Raw genomic sequence first — 22843 nt, 5'->3', positions numbered from 1 at the left:
TTAAGCTTGTCAAGATTGAATCTTTTGTCAAGATATATGAGTTTTATAGCTTGATTAAGGAGATGTGAGTCAAAAAAAACAGAATTCTGAGCCTTTTTTGTTGTTATACAAAAGAATCTATGAGGAAGCTTGTGCTGCTTTTTTGCTATGCCAGTCTTGAATGAGAGAACGAAGGGTATGATTTGGTGTAAGAACCTGGTAATCTAGTCTCAGATTTGTCATAGGAGATGTGTCATGTCCCATGCTCAGCCATTCCTCTATGGCTTCAAGCTCATACGAGAACCCATCTGCTGCAATGTGTGGATTCTTCATTACTTCCTGCAGCAGTAACGAGTTAGATTGTGAGTGATGATCACTTTCTCTTTGTGCCGCTGCTATAAGGAGAATGAAAAGAGATATGGACTTGACTTGATACCTACCTGAAGTATGGGACACATGAAAACACTCGGTATGTCATTGGGATCTCCTTCGTCCATGTTTGAATTGGTTGCTTCCTCGTACCCTCCTGTGATTTTCAACTCATCGGCTTTTGCCCTTATCTTACTAAGCTCTTCCATTATTTCTTTGGTTGAAAAATCCATGTTCCCTCCTCTGTTCACTGAAGAACACTTCACTGCAAGCGCACCAAACTCTTTAGCTAACTCGAGTGGCCACTTACCAGCTGTTTGATCCAAATCCCTGAGAATGCTTGTCTGGTTCATCGACATTGCCTTGAGCAAACCAGGCCAGTTCCTCCCGGTTAAAAGATGCAGAAGCAAAACCCCAAAAGCCATCACATCAGGTTTCGGATCAGATTGATCACTATGCATTGTAAGTCCAAACCCGGCTATTTTCGGTACAAGGTTACGGTCCAAGAGGATCTTAGAAGGCGTAAGGCGACCATGTACTACTGGTTTAGGCTTAACCGAATGGAGAAACCCCAGTCCAGAGCAAACTTGGTGAGCTATACGAATCCTATCATCCCATTTCAATATCTTGCTTCTTCTCGTTTTCCTCTGTGATGTGAATAGATTATCCCTCAAGTTCCCATTGTGCATATACTCAAAGAGTATGCATTTAGGCCTCTGTGAACAAAACCCAGCAATTGCTACCAAATTAGGATGCCTTATCTCATTCAAAAGCTTTACTTTTGCTCCAAAATCCTCATCTGATAAAGAATCACCAATCACTTTCACAGCCACAGTAGTACGCTCGATCCTCCCTCGGTACACATTTGTCCAGTTACCACCAGATTTCAACCTCAACCTATCAGAGTAGCTCTCAGTGGCCAATCTGATATCCGCTCCAACATATTCTCTATACCCGCATTTCACCTCTTCTTCCTCTGGAACCAAACCTCTCGCCTCTTTCTCCTTGCAAAACTCAATCCTAAGGTTGAAAACATCTCTCTGATTCTTTAGTTTCTCAATCTCCGTTATCATATCCCCTCTTTGTGACACAGCCCTCTCTAGCTCAACCTCCACCTGCAATTTAGCCTCCATCATTGTCTTAACTTTGCTTGACAGCTCTTCTTGAAGCTCCCCTAGAGAATGAAGCTTTGTTTTTCCTTTTTCGACATAGTTCTTAGCCTCTTCAATACATTTGATATCCGAATCTAACGTCACTTGAAGTTTATCTCGTCTCTCGCTTTCTTCTTTAATCCAGGCTTCAAGCTCTTCAATCTGATTCAAACCAAAAAAAGAAGTATTTTAACACTTTAATAAGAAGCTCAGTTCTTGTTTAAGTATGGTTCCAAAAGGTTAGGTTTTGAGCTAGCTATTACTCTGCTATTGCATAAAGAGATAGCCCATTCAGCTTTGTCTGATCTTTCAGCGTTGACTTTGACTTCTTCTCTTTTCTCATCTATCATCAGCTTAGCTTCATTCACCTTTCTTCTCACATACTCTAACTTCTCTGCTACATTCTGACAATTTCAACATATTTAAAAATATTTAATCAAAATGTAAAAAACAATTCAATAAGAAGAGCATATTCTCGGACAGTAGTATCTTTTTACCATATGTTGCAGCACGTCTAGTGCCAGGACATCTTCTTCTTCTCCCTCTTGTTCTTCTGCAACACCATTTTCGAGTTCCTCTTCTTCTTCTTCAAGATTCAAACTCAATAATTGCTGGAAATAATTCTCTATCACCTGTAAATTATTTTCCCATGTACTACTTCCACTAGCCGTTGAATCATCATTGCTACCAGATGAGCGGTCTAGATTTCTTCCTGGATCATGGAACATCTTACCAATCCAACTTCGGATATTGCTGTTCACATCGTTCTCTCTCTTTAGTGAAACCATTTTGCCTCCACAAATTATATAAAACTCGCAATATTCTGGTTTATTTTGATAAACATAGAACGAACCGCTTATTGCACTCTTCGATTTCCTGCATTCCAAGAAACATTTCAAACAAAATTCAGAGTTGAAATTTGATTACTAACTTTAGGTTTTGAACGAGATCAATTTGCAAAATCAATAAAAAAGATGTTACCAAGAAGATGAAGATCTCATGAAAGTGATTCCCATTACGAGTTTTGTGATTCTAAGCTTTGAGATTATATCTAATATCAATACTTGAATTGAGTCATCTTGCTTCTCAACTTTGAGTAACTCTGCTTTCACCTGTAACTGTTATTAAAACAGAACATAAAATTTTACATTTTAAGACCCCAAGAAACAGATTACTTCGATTTCTTACCATGATAGAATAAAATTTACAGAAAAGGACAAACCTTTCCACAAAAAGTTATGTATTTGGACAGCAACTTGTTGATCTTTTGTTCCTCGTATTGTCTGAGAACTTGAAGCTTCTCCTCGCTCACAGAACTCGCTGGAAGCTTCCCAACTACAATGCATACACACGTGTGAATTGGATTTATACGATAATAAGAAAGAAGAGGGTGTGAATTAATAAGAAAAAGATTTATACAAGGGGTGTAGACAAAGTCTTGAGAAATGTTGCAGAGATGGAGAAGAACAATGGAGATAGGTATGTCGTTCCATTTCTTTATAGCCCAATGGATCGTCTTGTAACCTTCTTGTACATCGTTTCCTACAGCTATGTATACTTTTCCAATTGTTGTTGAGCCTAATCCTGCTTCTTCTTCTAATTCTTGATTCTTTATTTCCTCCATCTTCTTCTAATTTGTGAACTGTGATGATGATCGTTTTGTGTTTTGTTTTGAAAGAGAGTTTTTGTAGATGGAAAATTCACCAGTTTCCGTAGTCAACTAAACAAGATTGAAAAAGTCAATATCTCTATGTGTATGGAAATCATTAAATTAGGCATAAAAAAGGATAAATTAAACTAAAATTTTGAAGTTTGATTGATGAGAATAAAATTCTGAAGACGTGTTCGCTTTGTAACATCGAGGTAATCACACCTCAGCCTCAGGTGACCAAAGCATATCTCTATATCCAATTAGGGTCCAGGTTGACTATGTTTTCAAGAACTTCAGTTTCTTTTTTCATTAGATATTATTAGCATAATATTAGGCATTAGCTAATGTTAAAAAAAAACAAAGAATACTCCTAAAGTTTTATTTGGCTAAATCTTTAGGTTTAGAATTAAATTTTCAACAATCTTTTCTGGTTAGATAGAGATTGATTGACATAAGGCAAAAAATTACACTAAGAAGATAAAAACTTATACACCAACCAAGCTTACCGGCATGTAGGATGAGACGAGATGTTAAGTATAGTTTGTTATAATTGTATTTAAATTTAACATTTAAAGTTTCAAAAATAATTTTAGAAAAACGATTTATTAAAAAGTATTAATTTAAAAAACCTTAAGTGTTTAATTTAAAATACGTGTATATACATGTTGAACTTATACACAAGCTTAGGGACCCGTAGGACGAGACGAGATGATAAATCCCGTTTGTTTTTTACTTATTTAAATTTTAATACTTAAGTTTTGAAAATATTATTAATTAAATTTAAAGAACTTTTTAAAAAACAATTCATTAAATATTAGTTGAAAAAATCTTAAGTGTTTAATTTAAAATACGTGTATATACATGTTGAATTTATGCACCGAACTTACAGACCCGTAGAATGAGATTGGATGCTAAGTCCAGTTTGTTTTCATCGTATTTAAATTTAACATTTAAATTTGAAAACTCAAAAGATTTTTTTTTTAAACAATTTATTAAAGTATTAATTGGAAAAACCTTAAGTGTTTAATTTAAAATACGTGTATATACATGTTGAACTTATACACCAAGCTTACAGACTTGTAGGATGTGACGGGATGCTAAGTCTGGTTTGTTCACAAAGTATTTAAATTTAGCACTTAAGTTTGAATTTTTTTTGTGTTAGAAGACTCCATTGTAGACTCCATATTTATGTTAGATCCCTGGTTGTTGCTCACCTTGTGTCTTTACTTACTGGATATCTCAACTGGTTGAACCAAGGCTTTTTGACTTCTGAACCATCTAACGCTTTCAGTACCCAACCTAAACCTCTAAACCAATCCTTGCTTTTGTTACCACCAACCCATAAGAACAAGTTTGCGCCAACTCTTTCATTGATGATCCGACTACATGCTTTGTGTGGATTTCTAATGTAGCAGCTAGAAGCGTAAAAGACAAGAAACTTAGGATCTGCAGAACCTTTAGTAGCTTGTCGATAATTCTTGTTTGAACAGAGAATTCGAACAAGAGTTTGAAAAAGTAATTCTCTTTTATTAATCAAAAACCGAAGAACAATAAAGCTCCAAATCCTCTACTTATACTACTTGTGCAATAAACTAAATAAAAACCCTAAGCTAATGTCGGTAAATTAACGAACACAAAAGGAAATAATTAAACAACCAAAAGCCCACAAATAAACCAAAACTAGAACTCTCGCTTCAGCCCAGGAAAGTGTGTAGTTACGCTGCATCAGGTCGCCCCGGGTAAAGAAAAATTCGTCCCCGAATTTTCATCCTCTTCATCAGCCACATAACGAACTAAGTGTTTAACATTGAAAACGTCAGTTGTGTTCATGTGGGGAGGGAGACGGAGTCTATAAGCATTGTTGTTAATCTTCTCAAGCACTTCTAATGGTTCGACCTTTCTGGCTTTCAACTTGTTATAAGTGTTTGACGGAAAACGATCTTTGGTGAGGACAACCCAAACTTTATCACCTACTACAAACTGAACATCACGTCTGTGTGAATCGGCAGCAGCTTTGTATTTTGAAGAAGCAGCTTCCAAATTGGCTTTGACTTGTTGGTGAATGTTTGCAAAATTGTCAATCATGTCACAAGCCCTTCCATGAGAACGTGTCCGATCTGGTGCTATACTTAAATCAATTGGACCTCTTGGCATAAAACCATAAACCACGTGAAAAGGACTATAACCCGTGCTCCGATTAATAGCATGATTTTGTGCAAATTCATCCTGACACAAAACAGAATCCCAAGAACGAATGTTATCTCCAACTAAGCACCGTAACAGATCACCCAAGGCTCGATTAGTGACTTCAGTTTGACCATCGGTTTGTGGGTGGTAAGCAGAACTCATGTCGAGACTAGTCCGAAGTAAACGCCACAACGAACGCCAAAAGTGGCTCAGAAATCGTGAGTCCCGGTCTGACACAATTGAAAGAGGAAGGCCGTGTAGCTTATAAATCTCGCGAAAGAATAACGTCGCGACCTGAACTGCATCAGTGGTTTTTTTACAAGGCACAAAATGGACCATCTTTGAAAATCGGTCAACCACAACAAAGATAGAATCATGTCCACGTTGAGTGCGAGGGAGTCCTAAAACAAAATCCATACTTATGTCGGTCCAAGGCTGAGAGGGGATTGGTAACGGTAGATACAATCCTGCATTGGAGGCATGTCCCTTGGAAGCTTGACAAATTCCACATCGTACAATATAACGTTCAACATCACGTCGTAATGTCGGCCAAAAATAAGATGTGGTTACTAACTGAAGGGTGCGATCCCTACCAACATGTCCTTCACCATGGAGTTCTCTAATCACTTGTAAGCGGAGACAACAATCTGGAATGCACAGTCTACATCCCTTGAATAAAAACCCGTCAACAATAACGTAGTCATCACTGTTTCCACGTTGAGCATCAGTCCAAATTTTTCCAAAAAAGGATCAATTGGGTAGAAATCGGGAAGAACTGAAAAGCCAACAACTGAAACATGCATCGAAGCTACCAAAGCATGACGACGACTGAGAGCATCGGCGACTCGATTAAGTGTTCCCGCCTTATGCTTAATAACAAAAGTGAATTGTTGAAGGTAAGAAAACCAAGCAGCATGTCGTGAGGATACCTTATCTTGAGAACTCATATGTTTAAGAGCATCATGGTCTGTGTATAAGACAAACTCGCGGTGAAAAAGATAATATCTCCAATGTTTCACCGCTTGCACCACAGCGTATAACTCGACATCGTACGTACTATATCTCTCACGTGAACCTGCAATTTTCTCACTAAAAAATGCCACTGGTTTTCCCTCTTGACTTAAAACTGCACCAATTCCTGATTTAGAAGCATCACAATGAAGTTCAAAGGCAATGTCAAAGTTGGGAAGTGTTAAAATCGGAGCTGTTGTATGCTTTGTCTTAATCACGTGAAAAGCATCATCTGCAGCTTTGGTCCATACAAAGGGTGTCGACTTGATGCAGTCAGTTATAGGTGCCATAATGCTACTAAAATGCTGAACAAAGCGACGGTAAAAGGATGCAAGACCATGAAAGCTTCTAACTTCTGTTATCGTTTGTGGAGTTGGCCAAGAACTAATTGATTCGACCTTAGCTGGATCAACCGAAAGACCTTGTCGAGACACCACATAGTCGAGGAACAGAACTTGCAAAACTCCAAAAGAACACTTCTTGATTGCTCCAAACAATTTTTCTCGTCTTAAAACTGTCAACACATCACGCAAATGTTGGAGATGATCTGAAAGGGACAAGCTAAAAATCAGTATATCATCGAAATATACAACAACACAACGTCCTATAAAAGGCCTCAAAGCCTGGTTCATAACACGCATAAAAGTACTAGGCGCATTAGACAACCCAAAAGGCATAACTAGCCATTCAAATAAGCCTTCACGAGTTTTAAAGGCTGTTTTCCATTCATCACCAGGTCTAATACGAATTTGGTGGTACCCGCTTTTGAGATCAAGCTTTGTAAAAATTGTGGCTGACCCAATCTGATCCAGCAAATCATCAAGACGCGGTATTGGAAACCTATACCGAACTGTAATCTTGTTAATTTCGCGGCTATCAACACACATTCTCCATGTACCATCTTTCTTAGGAATAAGAAGAGCTGGTACCGCACACGGACTAAGACTTTCACGCAAATATCCTTTTGACAACAATTCTTCAACTTGACGACGCAACTCGTCATGCTCTTGTGGTGACATACGGTAATGAGGTCTATTTGGTAAGGCAGCGTTTGGAGTGAGATCGATGCAATGTTGAATGTCACGTAAAGGTGGCAGACCAGAAGGCAGTTCTTCGGGAAACACATCACTAAATTCAGCTACAATATGCTGGAATTCAGTTGGCACATCGCAGCTTAGTGGTGACGACACAAGTTTTAAAATAAGAGCCATTCCACCGTTAGTCCTCTCGCATTCTTCAAAGAATTGTGTGGCCTTAACAAACAACACAGGTTGTGAAGACTTTGGTGGGGTAGAAATTGGATCTGAGTTTGTGTCAGATTGTGAAGATGGAGCCGAATCTTGTGAAGGTAGAAGAGTAATACGATTTCCTTCATAGCTGAAACTGTAGGTGTTAGCAAATCCATCATGAATTGTTCGTCGGTCGTATTGCCATGGACGTCCTAACAGAATATGACAGGCATCCATTGGTATCACATCACAACTAACTGAATCCTTGTAACTTGTGCCAATGGAGAAAGGAACACGACATCTCTTGGAAATTTGCAAATCAGTTTGTGCATTGAGCCAAGCAAGTCGATATGGCGTAGGATGTCGTTTAGTGACAAGAGCAAGTTTAGCAACAGCCTCTTCTGAAACAATGTTCGTACAACTACCTGCGTCAATGATGAGACGACAAACTTTCCCTCGGATTGTACAGTTGGATCGAAAATTGTTTGTTCTCAACCAAGATTCGTCAATGGCTTGCGGGGTTAAAAAATTTCTCCTAATGACTAAAGGAACACCGGTATCCCTTGCAACTTGTATATTGGCTTCCTCTTGTGGGTGATCAACAATCTCCTCATCATAGATAACTTCTTCCTCACCAAACAGGACGCGCTTAGGACAAGAGGCTTGGCGATGCCCTGTTTCCCCGCAGTTAAAACACTTAAATGTCAGAGATCGTATCGGTTTCATTGTCGAGGTTGTGTTACTAACATCTTGAGCAGGAGACAATGCAGGCTGCTCTGTTTTAATGGCGTGGCTAGCTTCCCCATTAGTAACAGATCGAAAACGAGGGGTAGATGAACTCCACGCAGGAGTTGGACGCAAATTCTGCTCAATTAACACAGCTCGTTGATGTGCTTCAGAAATCGATGTTGGATTAAAGAGCAAAAGCTGATTTTGTATCTGTTGCTTAAGACCTCCAATGAAACGTGAAACAGAGTGCTCCTCTGCCTCATACAAACTGTTGCGAGCAAGCAGAGAAAAAAACTCAGATGAATATTCATCAACACTTCGAGTTCCTTGTCGCAAACTCTGAAACTGGGTGTAAATTGTCCTTGCATAATTGTAAGGAAGAAAGTAACGACGCATATGTTTCTTCAGTTTATCCCATGAATCCACACGACTTTTTCCCGAATTAACTCGCTGGACTTTGAGTTGTTGCCACCTGGCCGAAGCTCTACCTCTAAACCTTGTTGCCACAAGAGGCACACGCTTGTCACCAGGGACACTTTTGAAGTCTATTACTCCTCCGTCGCACTTAGCCAGTCAAGAAACTCCTCTAGTTTCAAGCTGCCCGAGAACTCCGGAAGATCGAGTCGAAAACCCGACTCCCAACGGTGATTTTCTCCTCCCAGAACATCACCTAATGCTCGTTGCTGGTTTCCATGTTGCTGGTTTCCCCTGGCGAACGGATTGTCATCATCCCCTTCAGAATCTGCATCAAAAACCGGATCATTCCGATTAGGTTGTATCGGTCGTGCTTGAGCCTGAGCTTGAAGCACAGCTCTCACAGTGTTTGCAACAGAATCTTGCATAATTTGCCTTAGATCCTGAGAAAACTCAGTGAAAACCTCACGGAAAGCAGAGGTCTGCTCGTCACGGTTTTGTTGTTGAATCTTTTTCGGAGGCATGGTGAAAGAACGTTGCTGAGTCTGATACTAACTAATGTAGTAGCTAGAAGCGTAAAAGACAAGAAACTTAGGATCTGCAGAACCTTTAGTAGCTTGTCGATAATTCTTGTTTGAACAGAGAATTCGAACAAGAGTTTGAAAAAGTAATTCTCTTTTATTAATCAAAAACCGAAGAACAATCAAGCTCCAAATCCTCTACTTATACTACTTGTGCAATAAACTAAATAAAAACCCTAAGCTAATGTCGGTAAATTAACGAACACAAAAGGAAATAATTAAACAACCAAAAGCCCACAAATAAACCAAAACTAGAACTCTCGCTTCAGCCCAAGAAAGTGTGGTCTCTCGCCCGGTACACTAAGGTTCTCATCTGACGAAGTTATGCAACCAAATTGCAGCACCATCACCACCATCCTATCAGCTACCTATTGAATCTCTGTCAATGCATGGCTTTTGCATTTGCACCTCACGAAGGTGAGGCAATTGACTCCGAAACTCCATTCAAAGTCAAAGTGTCTTAAGACTATGACTATCTTGTCGTCCTTCGGGTCCCTCGAGGATGATCACTCAAGCAACCATGATCTCACATGTCCCAAGCTACCTTTAAGTACTTGCTTCAAAGCTCTCATGGATCATTACTTGATGTTTTATGTTTCTTTGTGTACGGCTTTGGGGAAAGCCTTTCTTTGTAATCTTCTAAACTATGTGATTAATATCTCTTGCTCTTGTATTGGTTGAATTTGAATTAATGAAAACAGACGTTTGTCCAAAAAAAAAAAAATTGAATAACTCTTTTAAAAAAAATATCGTAAAAATAGTAGTTAAAAACATCTAAATTTAGTTTTAAAAATCAAAATCGTTATTTTTAATTTTGAAAAAGATGTAGAAAATAGTGTATACCCTACAAATTGTGATATAAAGGTGTGTTTCCAATTCGCGTACCTCAGAGAGCCGAGAAGATAGCCCGGAATCATACGGGTGACGTAAATGCTCAAGACGACCTCGACCTTTTTTGTCTACCCCACCCAACCTGGAAAAAAATGAAAATTAACAGAGAAAGACTCACTGCTCACAAAAGAATGAGTAAGATAACAATTAAAGGAAAAAAAAAACAACAGAGAAAGAAGAGAGAGACATATCCTGAAACTGAAAGCATAGGCCATAGCATTGCATTGGCAGAGATCGCTCCGATCATCATCTATATTCACAATTTGCATAAAAAATCAATACATGAAGCTCTAGCATCCAAAATACACATCAACACATTAAAAACATCAAATTATGACTCAGGCACTAGAGAAATCATCAATTCACAGCATCCATTAGTAAGGGAAAAGATTAGAGAGGTAGACTTACGAAGAGTAAGGTTCTCGGTTTCATCATCAAGCCTTTTGGTGTTGGTTCCAGCATTGACAATAAACCCAGCACACACATACATGATACGTACACAAAAACAAAATCAACGTTAGACGATGGAAGCAGCCATAAGTACATAGAAACAACAAGTACCAAAATCAAACTAGCACATGTTCAGGATCGACCTAAATAATATGAACAATAACCCCAAAGGTTTGTATTCAAAATCCCCCCTAGGCCCTAGGGTTTGTATTCAAATCAGCACCTTTTTTTTTTTTTCTCTGAAGACGGCGTTAGAAAAAAACAGAGCAAATTACGTGACTCGGTGATAACTCGTCAAGATGGATGTGTTTTCTCTGTAGCGAGTTTCCACAACGCCATCGATCGTATAGATATAAAGTCTTCGTCATCGGATCTTCTTCACTCCTCGACAATCCAATATATCAAGACGACGACTTAGCAGTTACTAAGAATCTCTCTATGATCTTCGAATGGATGGATGGAGATCATAGCAGAGTTCGATCTGGATCCGATCATCGATCGGCTTTTTATACTTGAATGATGTTTGGATTGGATGGAGAAGAACAATTCCGATCATCATCATCCGTCGGAATTCAGAGAAGACTACGAGAGCTACTTCACGACATCATCGTACGTCGTACTCTTGGTTTAGGGTTTTGAAGAATGAAGAAGAAGAAGGGAAAAAACAGAGTTTTGATTTCATTCTCTCTCAAGGAAGGAAGAACGAGAAGAAGAAACGTTAAGAGAGACAAAGTTGTTGTTGTTTCCTTTTAGGGGTTCGAAAGAAAAAAGGAAATCTACAAATTCACAACGGTCAGATTTACTAAGGAAATTTATAATTAAGATGTATATTTGTTGTTATTTCCTTTTCTTTTTTATCATATACAGTAAGTATATATTAATTCTAATCACAACGGTAACAAAACACAATATTACGATGGGACTAGGCGCGCGGCTGCTTATATGTTCCCATCGGTCGAGAGAGCATCATGACTAGCTAGCTGGCTTGGAACAATAAAAGCTCCAAGAAGATATCTCTCTCTTAAGGAAACCAATATCTATATATAACGAACAGATGAATGATTATGAGATATTGACATTATATGCAAGTCACGCATATTGTTTAATTTGGTGATTCAAAAATCAAAATGCATGCAGTGGGTTCGGATTATGTCTCCTGTTGAAAAGCCCATCCTGTTAAGAGAGTTTTTGTGAACAGTTGGCAACATTAAGCCATGAACTTGGGTATAAAGAAGAAAAGCTTCACTAGTAATAATATAGTATAGGCATTACCAATTTGCTCAAATTAAACAAGACGACATCAAGCCTTCATCACGTGCCTTAATTGCTGGGCCAACCTTTTTGTTGCACTTATTTGAAATTAAAATTTGTGATTTTTGACAGAGTGAACCCGCCGAAGCATCTGAAAGGTTGTCTCCACCACAGTCCACAGCCACATTCCATTTTCTTAACTTTCTTTTTTTTTTTTTTTTTTTTTTTCTCATTCAATGACTGGAATTTTTGTTTTTCTATTGCATGAAGGACAAATGGGAAAACGTGGGACATAATCAAATAGTAAATTATCTAATTTGTTCATCGACATTAAACGATAATGGAGTTATGAACCCATATACTGTACTACGATTAATTAATTTTACTACTAAAATAAAATAAAACTAGAGTTACTACGGTTTTGTAATAATCAAAGTTACTTACACTACTTACATTGGTCACTCGGCCCAGATATTCTGCGACCTTTGTTCCAGACAAAATCTATCTTCCGCAGTGCTAAAACCACCTCCACTCACCTAAAAACATTATTTTATAAGAGATTTTCAACTTAACTAATGAAAATGTAAACAAAAGACCTTGGTAATTACTAATTTAAACTTGGTTATAGTTACAATATATAAACACATACATAACTACATATGTACAACTTTGGGGGTAGACTAAGACTACGTGGTGTATATTTTATTAGGAAAGGAAACTAGATTAATTTATACTCCCTCTGTCTCTTCAAATTAATGTTTTATGATATTTTTTTTGTCCCACAAAGATTGATGTTTTATAAACTTCAAGAAGTAGTCATTGAAATATTTAAAATTTTGAATTGTTATTGGTTTAAAATTAAATAATATTTCTTTAGTCAAAGAAAAAAATATATTTAAACTCAGTTTTCATTGTTTTTTTAAAATGTGTAAAAATTTATAAACATCAATCTTTATCATTATCACTGACATAAAGAGTATTTATTACGTAATTAGTAAAAACTTCCATCATACCATAAAAAAATGAAAGAATATTCAGATATGTGATTACCAACTCTTATGATTTACCGTAATAATATCACTAATCCAACAATAAATGTTTTTGTGTCTTGGTAGCATTTTATCAGTTTCTTTTACAAATACAAAAAAAAAAAAAAAAAAAAAAAAAAAAACTCACTCTTTATAAGAAAATCTTCTCCTTTCCTTTTTTTTTTCTTAACTTCACATTCTTCTCTATATATCCTTGACTCCAACTGCAATTTGGCTAACTTTTTTCCTTTTGAGTCAAAAAAACTCACTGCAAGTTTCTCTTTGTTTTATTAGAAAAATAAATCAGTCTTTAAAAAGAGCTTTTTATATGCCTCTACATCTTCTTCCTTCGTCTTCTCTTTAGCTCTCTTATGTAGTACTGTTTTCTCAAATCATTCGTACAAAAATGCAAAATCTGAACCACTTCCAAAGCTAAAGCTAAAGTAGAGAGACTGTAACGCTCTTTTTCAGGTTTTTAACTTTTTTTCTCACTTCTATTGGCTTTTTAATTTTATTTTTGTATGTCAAGGAGTTGCTTTCATTAATCATATTTTTTTTGTTTTTTTCTGCAGATAATTTCACTTTGAATCTTTGTTGATGGCTCCTCCTCCAATGACCAATTTGTTAACGTTTTCTCTGTCACCAATGGAGATGTTGAAATCACCTGATCATTCTCACTTTCCTCCTTCTCCTTACGACGTTTCTTCAACTCCTTATCTCATCGATAACTTCTATGGTAAAAACAAAAAAACTTCAAAACTCTGCTTTTTCTTTTGGTTCTTTAAACCCAGTAGTAGTAGTAGTAGTGACGTATATTATTATGCTCTCTGTTAACCGACTTATCCCCTATATAAGCGAGTCGCTAAACTCATATAGCCTCCTTTCTCCTCCTTTTCTCGGCTGCTGAATTTGTCTTTTTCCCCAAGAAAGAAAAAACAAAAAAAACAGAACAAGCTTTGTAGAAAAGAGACCTGAGTCCTAATCTTTGCTTTTCCATAAGCAAAACCATCAGCTTTGTAGAAAATGAGAATCTCTTTTTCTTAGTTAATTTTTCATGTACGTGTGTTGTTGGTTTATATAGTTAAAAGTTGCTAACTTTTGTTTTGTTTTGTTTTGATTTAAAGTATTCAAAGAAGAAGCTGAGGAGATAGAAGCTGCTGCATCTTCAATGGCGGCGGATTCAACAACCTTATCCACTTTTTTCGATTCACAAATCCTTTCTCAGACTCAGATTCCAAAGCTCGAAGATTTTCTCGGCGATTCCTTCGTCCGTTACTCCGATGACCAGACCGAGACACAAGACGGCTCTTCTTCTTCTTCTTCTTCTCCCCTCACTCGATTCTACGATCTACGTCACCACACCGTTACCGGAGGATTCTTCTCCGATCATCATCATCAACACGATTTCAAGACGGTGAACTCCTGCTCAGAGATCGTCGTCGATGACTCAGCCTCCAACATCGTTGCGACTCGTCTCTCTGTTCAGGCGGCGGGGAAGTCATCATCAACCACGGCGGAGCTAGGGTTTAACAACGGTGGTGCAACCACCGGAGAAGCTTTGTCTCTGGCGGTTAACAACAACACATCAGATCAACCACCTCAGAGCAACAAGAAGACTTCAGCTTCTACTAAAAAGGAAACATCGGATGATTCGAAGAAGAAGGTTGTCGAACCATTGGGACAAAGAACTTCGATTTATCGAGGAGTCACCCGGTAATATTTTTATTTTATTTTATTATGAGTCTATTTTCATATTAATTACTAATCAAGTTCATCTTTTTATATGTAATTGCAATGTGAAGATCTAAGTCAAAGTTTTGATATTTATCTTGTGAGTGGGGGAAAAAGATTGAAACTTTTTAGATTTTGGGTTTTATAAATGGGGGTCTTGTTGGAGATTGACTGATCAAGTTAAGTTTTTAATTGTTATCATGGGAAATGTAAAGTAAAATGCAATGTGGAGTGAGTAGCCAAGGATCAGTTCAATATTCAGAGTTTTGTTTTGTGGGTGGGTAAATGATTTTGATTTAAGAAAGTATTATTGAATTGAGTTCAATTATATATGTAAGTATGTTTGATTGATGCAGACATAGATGGACTGGGAGATACGAAGCTCATCTATGGGATAACAGCTGTAGAAGGGAAGGTCAAGCCAGAAAAGGACGTCAAGGTAGTAAATTAATGGATACTTCTCATTCTATATTCTATTCTTAAAAGTGAAAAAAACATATGAAACTATTTCTTGATTTATTTGCTTGATTAGTATGGAATTATTGATGTTGGCATTTCAAAAAGCACCAATTAGCAAATCAAGATGATAAACTCGATCTCACCTGTGTCAATCTAACTTTTGATTAGGCTAAGCCAAAACTTTTTTTATTTTTTCTTTGATTGTCTCTTTTGAGTCTTTTTAGTTCTTCTGATGAAAACTAGTTTTATTGGGGTTGAGAAAACATTTTTTCCTTAAACTTTTATGGTTGGGGGAAACAAAAGGCTCTGGAAGCAGTACAAAGCTTTTGTCAAAGAAAGAGTGAAAAGAGAGATGCATGCAAAGGATTCAATAAATATAAACTACTTAAAAAGCTTTTTCTTTTAGGTGACTGATATGTCCATCTCTTTATGATGATTGATAGACTTTGGTATTATGGGCATAATGTCAAGGAAATAACCAAAATTCAAACAGAAAGGGCTTTGCAATAATATAGAATAGAATATGTAAAAAATTAAATATATATTTGGTTGAGTTTTTCCATCACAACCCAACTCACAAGGGTGCCGCCATTTTTGTTCCTTGTCTTTATTAGAGCTATCTTTGAAAATCTCTCTCATTTCACCTTGTTATGGGGACCCAATGCTGATGCCTTGTATGATGCAATCTCTGTTTCCTTGATTGACATATTTTTGTACCCACTTTTGACCCCTTTATTCCAATTATATGATATATGTATGACCTAAGTTTACTGCATACACCATATATTACAGGCATGTGATGTGAAACTATTTAGACACTATGCGTATGTTTTTTTTTTTTTGGCTTTTTGGGTTTGGAATTGATTTTTTTTTTAAATCTTTCTGGTTAGATTTTTTTTTTTTTTTTTGGTCAACGAAATCTTTCTGGTTAGATAGAGATTGATATTGTAGGGTTTCCTATGTCTATAATGTGTCAGATTGATTTGTGTCTTGTGTTCACATCGCACACAAAAGCAAAGTGTGATGTGAAGTTGTGAACAAGGTAGGAATCTAGCTTTGACCCTAATCAAATCTTTCTTCCCTTTTTTCTTGTATTTTATTTTTGTGGTAATATGATATTTACCATGATTTTGTTTGTAATAAGTAGTAAATATGTAGATTCAAGAACATGACAAGTTATGAGTATGTGTTGGCTAAACCTGTCTTTCTTTGTTGAGAAATTCTTTTAAATATCACTAAAATTTTTTTTTTCTAAAAATACCACATTTTAGTTTTTTTTTTCTAAAAATACCAAAAACACAAAAATTGATTTTTAAAGATATAAATTTTTTTCTTTTAGGTTTTGGTTGACACATTTAGTTTTAGAGTATAGTTTTTAGGGTTGGGGTTTAGTATTTAGAATTTAGGTATTAATTTTTAGCATTAGAACTTTAATTCAATTATATGGTATTTTTGGAAAAAATTACATATTAGTAGTATTTTTGGAAAAAAAAACTAAATTGTGATATTTTTGAAATAAAAACCAATTTTAGTGGTATTTATGACAATTGCCCTTCTTTGTTTTGCATGTACTTTTGAATACATCGCGGCCGGCCTCAACAGTGTACTTAGGTAAGAAAGATAATACTCTATTGACAAATTTCTTGAACTGATATATCGAGTTTGGAAAGTAATGTCCATTTTGAATTGATTCAAGGTGGATATGACAAGGAAGATAAAGCAGCTAGAGCCTATGACTTAGCAGCTTTAAAATACTGGGGTCATATTGCTACTACAAATTTCCCGGTTTATATGTTCTTCCTTTTTGCTCTGTTTTGCTAACTTTGTTTTGATTTTTCGTATGCTGCCCATTACTTACCTTGTCATCGGTCTATCAATTTTAGGTAGCTAGTTATTCAAAAGAACTTGAGGAAATGAATCACATGACCAAGCAAGAGTTCATTGCATCTCTTAGGAGGTGAGTCCAATCAATGATTGTTGTTATATATACATCTATATGTTCTTGATCTCTACACTGAACTTTTGGTTCATGTAAATGTAATCAGGAAAAGTAGCGGTTTTTCGAGAGGAGCTTCTATGTATAGAGGTGTCACAAGGCATCATCAACAAGGTCGTTGGCAAGCAAGGATCGGCCGTGTCGCAGGCAACAAAGATCTTTACCTCGGAACCTTTGGTAAAACGTTATTATTAGTAAACCAAAAACCTATTCTTTACCCCGAAAAATCCAGTCATTGATCTGTATATACATATATATATATATATGTGTGTGTATAGCAACCGAGGAGGAAGCAGCGGAGGCTTATGACATAGCAGCCATTAAGTTCAGAGGAATCAACGCAGTAACTAACTTTGAGATGAACCGCTATGACGTTGAAGCAGTCATGAAATGTTCTTTCCCCGTAGGAGCTGCGAAACGCCACAAGGTCGCTGTTGAATCTCCCCCTTCATCTGACCATAACCTCCAACAAGATCTGCTTCCGTCCTCTTCTTCCTCTGATGTTAACCCTAACTCAATCCCATGTGGTATTCCATTCGACCCGTCAGTTCTTTATCACCACCAGAACTTCTTTCAGCATTATCCTTTGGTTTCTGACTCCACAGTTCAAGTTCCTATGAACCAAGCTGAGTTTTTCTTGTGGCCAAACCAGTCCTACTAATATCATATGGTTCGTTCTTGCTTAGACTTTTTGTTCACCGTAGCTAACCGAGGACCCCGAGGTTTATCTTCTTGATTCTTGCTATATAGATGGATCTTTGAAGTTCCCTTTTTAACTGTAGTCTAAGACAGCAGTAACTGTAGTCTAAGACAGCAGTAGAGGGGGTAAAAGTTGAAGAAGCAGAAACTTTTGGGGGGGTCAATTTTGTAGTAATGTTCTTCTGTTAGGGGTGGATGATCGGTTTTAATACTTAGTTTTTTGTAATGTAATCGGCCTTATCGCTGTAACTCCGTTTCCATTTATGAAATATCTTTCTCACATTTTCATAGTTCTAAAAGCACAATTGAACGAACACTCTTTAAATACAAGGGAGAAGCTCTTGTAGGGGTCATGAAAGCATTTTACTAAAGTTATAGGCGCGAAAGAAAAATAGCAAAAAGTAGCAGGGAGAAAATTCAAAGAGATATATCTAAGTTCGGTCTTTTTTATTTTCTCATCCATCACGAGCCGTTGCTGAACTTGGTTGGACTTTTAAAGCTTCATTAAAAGCCCAATGGGCCTTCTCATTCAAGCCCTTGAACTCATAACACTCGCCCAGTAGACGGAACAGTCTCGCCGTATCCGTACCGGCGGCGAGCCTCACCGCCTCTTCCAGATCCTCAATCGCAGAGTCAATCCTCCGTCGCCGATTCACAGCCAGTTTCATCTCAGCTCTTTTAACAAGCGCATCGGCGCGTTCTCCCACCGAAAGCGACTTCAAGCGCGGATAAGTCAGCGCCGTATCGAACGACTTGAGAGCAGAGGTGTGGTGACCTAGCAGATCTAGAGCTAAGGCACGGACGATGTGACCGGCCGCATCGTCTGGTGAAATCGAGATCACATCGTCGGCTTCACTGAGCGCCGTCTTGGCGAGAGATTGAGATTGGGATTTCTTAGGTGTGGTTCGGGCTCGAGCGAGGAGACGTGAGGCTTGGATGAGCTGACGCTGGGTTTGGAGTGTGGCTCGGTGTTTGTTTCGGAATTTGGTTAGGCCTCGTTGAGAGAGATACTTAATCGCCCAGAAGGTAATGAAGGTCAGTGCCAAAATTGCTCCTTGTATGATTGTTTCTGTAGCCATTTTTGTCTTCCTTCTTCTTTTTTTATTTTTGCTTTGTTGAATGAATCTCAGAAGATGATTAAAGTCTAAACCAGTGAATATATATGCTCACTTTATTTCCACTAATTCTTTTTTTCTTTCTTTAAAACACATTTATCATCTGAATATTGTAAAGTTTTACTAAAAGCTCTTTTACAAGAGAGAGAAACAGAGAGACAACCACAAGTTTTAAGACAAAAGCCAAATTATACATACAACTTTTGGAGAAGATGAAGCAAAATCATAGGCATGATAAAAAGAAAAAAAAAACACTTTGTTATTGTTTCGTCTCTGTTGGATAGAGGATTTTCCTTTTGTGTATTTGATTTCATCAGATTGATTACTTACTCCATCAAGAGTTGTCTATGCCGAGTGAGATCATTAAGGTAAGAGGAAGAGGTGTGATCTAAGTCGCACTCGTCGAGACTCACTGTTCTTGCTCCGCCTGTTTTTTGTTGCAGCTCAGCTAACCTGTCATCTCCACGCAACAGCTGCACCAACTGCATCCCAAAACCTCAACAATTCATCATCATCCCAAGTTGTGACTATTAGAACCTACCTAACACTGGTTTTGTGTGTTTTTGGAACATACCCGGTTCATGTCAGGACGCATGGTGGATACATGGTGTATGCACTTCGAAGCTGTTTGCATCACTCGTTTCATCTCGGTCTCATCAAAGTCATTTCCTAGCTGAGGATCAACTATTTCTTCCACGCTCTTCTTCTCTAAAAGAGGTTTTGCCTATATCAAAAGCATTCATGCTGTTTTTAACTGTTTGATTCAAAAGATGGAAGATGCAAACAAAGAGAATGGGATAGGCAGATCATTACCCACATAACTAAGCTTTGCCTGCTAGCTGTATCAACAGCTCGACGACCAGTTATGATCTCTAAAAGCAATACACCAAACGCAAACACATCTGTCTTCTCATCGACAATCCCGTGCATAAAGTACTCTGGAGCTAGATATCTGTATGAAAAAACAATGAACCAACCAGGTTTTGAATTCAAACATCGGAAAAAAAAAAGCAGAGAATTGTAGCTATGGGGATTGTAAGTCTAACTCTGACCCGAATGTGCCTTCGATTGGGAAAACAATGTGATGAGACCAATTCTCTGGAAGCCACTTAGCTAGTCCAAAATCCGAAATCTGTAATATCGAATTCTCAGTACACACACACAAAAAAAAGTTGATTGCTCTTTGTTGAATCAATCAATCAAAATACCTGAGCTTCGTAATCTTGACTGAGCAAAATGTTAGAAGCTTTGATATCACGGTGAATAATCCGACGAGGGCAGTCATTATGAAGATAACTCAAACCATCAGCTATACCCAAAGCCACTTTATACCGTTTCTTCCAATCCAAACACCCCTCAGATCCTACAAAAAGTTCCAAACACATCACCACCACAACAACAGCAACGGTCTAATAATACCAACCACAAAAAGGTTTTCTTTTTTATACCAAAGAGTAGAGAAGCGAGACTGCCATGAGGAGAGTACTCAAGCACAAAATGCAAACCGCGATCGCTGCTGAAACCACGAAGCTTAGCTGCGTTTGGATGGTTAACGTGTGCTATTATCCCAAGCTCCGATAAGAAATCACTGGCTCTTTCTTCTACTTCCTTAGCGTTTCTCGTCAGCTTCTTGATCGCTACGGTCTCTCCGTCGGGTAAAACACCTCTGTATACCTCCGCATGCCCTCCTTTCCCAATCATGTTCTCTACCAACAACAACAAAATCATATAAGACTCTGTTTCACCAGGGGGAGGGCAAAAGTTTCATCTTTTCATGTTCCACAATTGAAATAATGAGGGTAGTATGGTCTTTTTCAAGATTTGAACATTTACCGGGATTAAAATTGTCGGTGGCGGCAACGAGCTCGTCGAAGGTGAAATTACGCCACGAAGGTTTAGCGAAGAGGATTTGACCACAATCGAATTCGTTTTCCGAAGAAGGAATCAGCTTATGCTGTTTCCGACGCATGTTCTTACGGGTCAGCTCGTAGCTAGCGAGGAGAGGAATGACTGAGAATCTCCTTATCGATTTCTTCTTGATGGAATCGATCATTTTGTTCCATTGATGAAACGACGAAACGTTCGTAGGAGTCGTCGATAACGGAGACGTTGATTTATCAGGAGAACACGAGCTACAACTGCTGCTGCTGCTACTGCTGTTATCGGAATCAGAGCTCATAACCGGGATTTCAAGCACGCATCTTGGAGATGGATCTTCGATACTCTGTTTTAGCTCCTCTGTCTTATGGCTTCCTCTGATCTTCTTCTCCATCTCTGCAACGAATCAAAATGACGTTTTTTTTTTTTTGGTTTCTAAAATTTCAAACGCACAATAGAAAACAATAACAGAAAGAAAAAAAAAAGAAAAGAAGCTAATTTAAGCCATACCTTCAACCGCCATAGCTTGGAGAAAAAATTGGTCTTTTGGGATTCTTTGTTAGAAGCTTTGAATAAACTTTTTAAAAAAGAAAGAAAAAAGAAAAAACTCAAAGCTTCGTAAAAAAATCTCCCAAAAAACAAAAAGAACAGAAAACAGGGAAACAGAGTAACAACATCTCCGAGAGGGAGAAGGAGGGAAAGCACAGAGCCGGAGAGAATCCGGACAAACAGTAAAACTCAGGTTTCTCTTTTTTTTTTTTTTTTTTTTTTTTATTGCTATTGTTGTCTGTCTCGTTAAAAGATTATGATTATCTTTAGAAATGGTTATTCTTAGAAAGCAAAAAGAAGAGGAAAAAGAAAGAAAGAAGACTAGAGATTTTGATGACTGGGTGGTAATGGATTGGAATCTCTCTCTCTCTCTCTCTCTGGCAGAGAGTCTCTGCTATATTTATACAACTTCCACCATGCAAGTCAAGTTCCCTTCTCTTCTCGTCTCTTTTGCTTTTTAAAAATTGGAAAAAAATATTAAATTTTTTGAAGAAGAATATGAAAAGGTGATACGATGCCGTAACAAACGCCTTCCAACGAACAGACACGCCGACGGTTGAAATATCCAAACCTTAGTCAATGGCATTTCCGTAATTTACACTTGTGAATGATAGGACAAGACATCCTCTTTGCTTTTAAAAGTTGGTTCTAATAAGATTATTTGTATTTATTGTTCGAATTTACAAAAAACATTTTCACTCAATTTGTCATTAAATATTAGCCATGTGAAAATACTGACAACTTGCTTTTATTTGGTCCTGCAGGTTCAGCAAATTTCTTCATTAATGTAAGTAAACCAACCCACACAAAAAAAAAACTTATTTATGAAATGCCGTAGAATGTGAAATTTTCGAGGTAAGGTTATGCCGTATCTTGTTTAACGGTTATCGTGGCGCCATCGTAACGAGAAAAGGAAACATATGGCAAAGTAGCTTCACCACACTAGCTAAACGAAGCCAGTGTTATTGACATCTTCTTTTCTTAATAGTATAATATACACTCGTAAATTATCAAAACTAACACGTTTATAATTTTATAACTTAAGTAAGACAAGACTACATTTATGAGATTGTTTTCGTTCGCGACACGATCTTCACGAGTCATCATGAACCTTTTATCCGATCCACTTCAGGCCGCGACATAGTTTATTATTTGGACCCACAGCGTCAAAAACTCTCATTCATAACTTGAGAATTACGTGAAATAAAAAAATAGTTTTTTGATTTATAGCTTACGTGATACGATCATGATTATAAAATTGATTACAAGAACGATATGCATGGGATATATTACCAATTCTCGTAACATACAAATTTTATGCGACTGTCTTTGCGCGATCATCCGTTAGATTATACTTTTAGTTTTAGTTTTACATGTAAGTTAAAAGAATAAATGGTTTTTAAAAATAAACATTTACTAGATTTGGTGATTCTTTACCTGAAGTCTCAACTTCGATTATCTTAATGCCGGTACAGTTTTGTTTGTGGGTTGACAA

At 37.4% G+C, this 22843-nt stretch overlaps 4 protein-coding genes across 4 annotated transcripts; 1 reads left to right on the top strand and 3 right to left on the bottom strand.

Moving 5' to 3' along the window:
- Positions 1 to 22: 22 nt before the first annotated feature.
- LOC104762706 (putative U-box domain-containing protein 50) lies at positions 23 to 3375 on the bottom strand. The gene is made up of 7 exons (XM_010486047.3): positions 2919 to 3375; positions 2722 to 2834; positions 2481 to 2617; positions 1997 to 2375; positions 1763 to 1903; positions 420 to 1661; positions 23 to 318 (listed from the first exon to the last, which is right to left on the bottom strand). The coding sequence occupies exons 1-7, from the start codon at positions 3121 to 3123 to the stop codon at positions 118 to 120; spliced, it is 2418 nt and encodes an 805-aa protein (XP_010484349.1). The 5' UTR covers positions 3124 to 3375; the 3' UTR covers positions 23 to 117.
- A 9783-nt stretch (positions 3376 to 13158) lies between these two features.
- On the top strand, positions 13159 to 18088 carry LOC104762703 (AP2-like ethylene-responsive transcription factor AIL7). The gene is made up of 8 exons (XM_087499088.1): positions 13159 to 13392; positions 13494 to 13657; positions 14046 to 14634; positions 15009 to 15094; positions 16808 to 16896; positions 16995 to 17068; positions 17157 to 17284; positions 17386 to 18088. Exons 2-8 carry the CDS (start codon positions 13519 to 13521, stop codon positions 17766 to 17768), a joined length of 1488 nt encoding a protein of 495 aa, XP_087355214.1. The 5' UTR covers positions 13159 to 13392; positions 13494 to 13518; the 3' UTR covers positions 17769 to 18088.
- LOC104762704 (uncharacterized) lies at positions 18047 to 19081 on the bottom strand. Its single transcript, XM_010486046.3, has one exon. The coding sequence runs from the start codon at positions 18883 to 18885 to the stop codon at positions 18262 to 18264; it is 624 nt and encodes a 207-aa protein (XP_010484348.1). The 5' UTR covers positions 18886 to 19081; the 3' UTR covers positions 18047 to 18261.
- Positions 19082 to 19215: 134 nt separating this feature from the next.
- On the bottom strand, positions 19216 to 21970 carry LOC104762702 (receptor-like cytosolic serine/threonine-protein kinase RBK1). The gene is made up of 8 exons (XM_010486043.3): positions 21310 to 21970; positions 20755 to 21195; positions 20370 to 20627; positions 20130 to 20284; positions 19974 to 20053; positions 19735 to 19873; positions 19496 to 19645; positions 19216 to 19403 (listed from the first exon to the last, which is right to left on the bottom strand). Exons 1-8 carry the CDS (start codon positions 21320 to 21322, stop codon positions 19248 to 19250), a joined length of 1392 nt encoding a protein of 463 aa, XP_010484345.1. The 5' UTR covers positions 21323 to 21970; the 3' UTR covers positions 19216 to 19247.
- Positions 21971 to 22843: the final 873 nt, after the last annotated feature.

The sequence above is a fragment of the Camelina sativa genome, chromosome 18 (genome assembly GCF_030686135.1).
Source record: "Camelina sativa cultivar CO46 ecotype springtype chromosome 18, ASM3068613v1".
Taxonomy (NCBI): domain Eukaryota; kingdom Viridiplantae; phylum Streptophyta; class Magnoliopsida; order Brassicales; family Brassicaceae; genus Camelina; species Camelina sativa.
This window is presented reverse-complemented; position numbering and strand designations above follow the sequence as displayed.

Bases quoted from the DNA above. Each gene is read 5' to 3' on its own strand.
- LOC104762706 (XM_010486047.3), bottom strand. From the start codon at position 3,123: ATGGAGGAAATAAAGAATCAAGAATTAGAAGAAGAAGCAGGATTAGGC. The intron at 2,835-2,918 runs GTATAAATCTTT...TATGCATTGTAG, and splicing joins AGACTTTGTCTACACCCCTT to TTGGGAAGCTTCCAGCGAGT. The intron at 2,376-2,480 runs GTAACATCTTTT...CTTGGAATGCAG, and splicing joins ATGAGATCTTCATCTTCTTG to GAAATCGAAGAGTGCAATAA.
- LOC104762703 (XM_087499088.1), top strand. From the start codon at position 13,519: ATGGCTCCTCCTCCAATGACCAATTTGTTAACGTTTTCTCTGTCACCA. The intron at 15,095-16,807 runs GTAAATTAATGG...AATTGATTCAAG, and splicing joins CAGAAAAGGACGTCAAGGTA to GTGGATATGACAAGGAAGAT. The intron at 16,897-16,994 runs GTTTATATGTTC...TATCAATTTTAG, and splicing joins TTGCTACTACAAATTTCCCG to GTAGCTAGTTATTCAAAAGA.
- LOC104762704 (XM_010486046.3), bottom strand. From the start codon at position 18,885: ATGGCTACAGAAACAATCATACAAGGAGCAATTTTGGCACTGACCTTC.
- LOC104762702 (XM_010486043.3), bottom strand. The intron at 20,628-20,754 runs GTAAATGTTCAA...TGTTGTTGGTAG, and splicing joins CACCGACAATTTTAATCCCG to AGAACATGATTGGGAAAGGA. The intron at 19,646-19,734 runs GTAATGATCTGC...CTTTTGATATAG, and splicing joins GGCAAAGCTTAGTTATGTGG to GCAAAACCTCTTTTAGAGAA.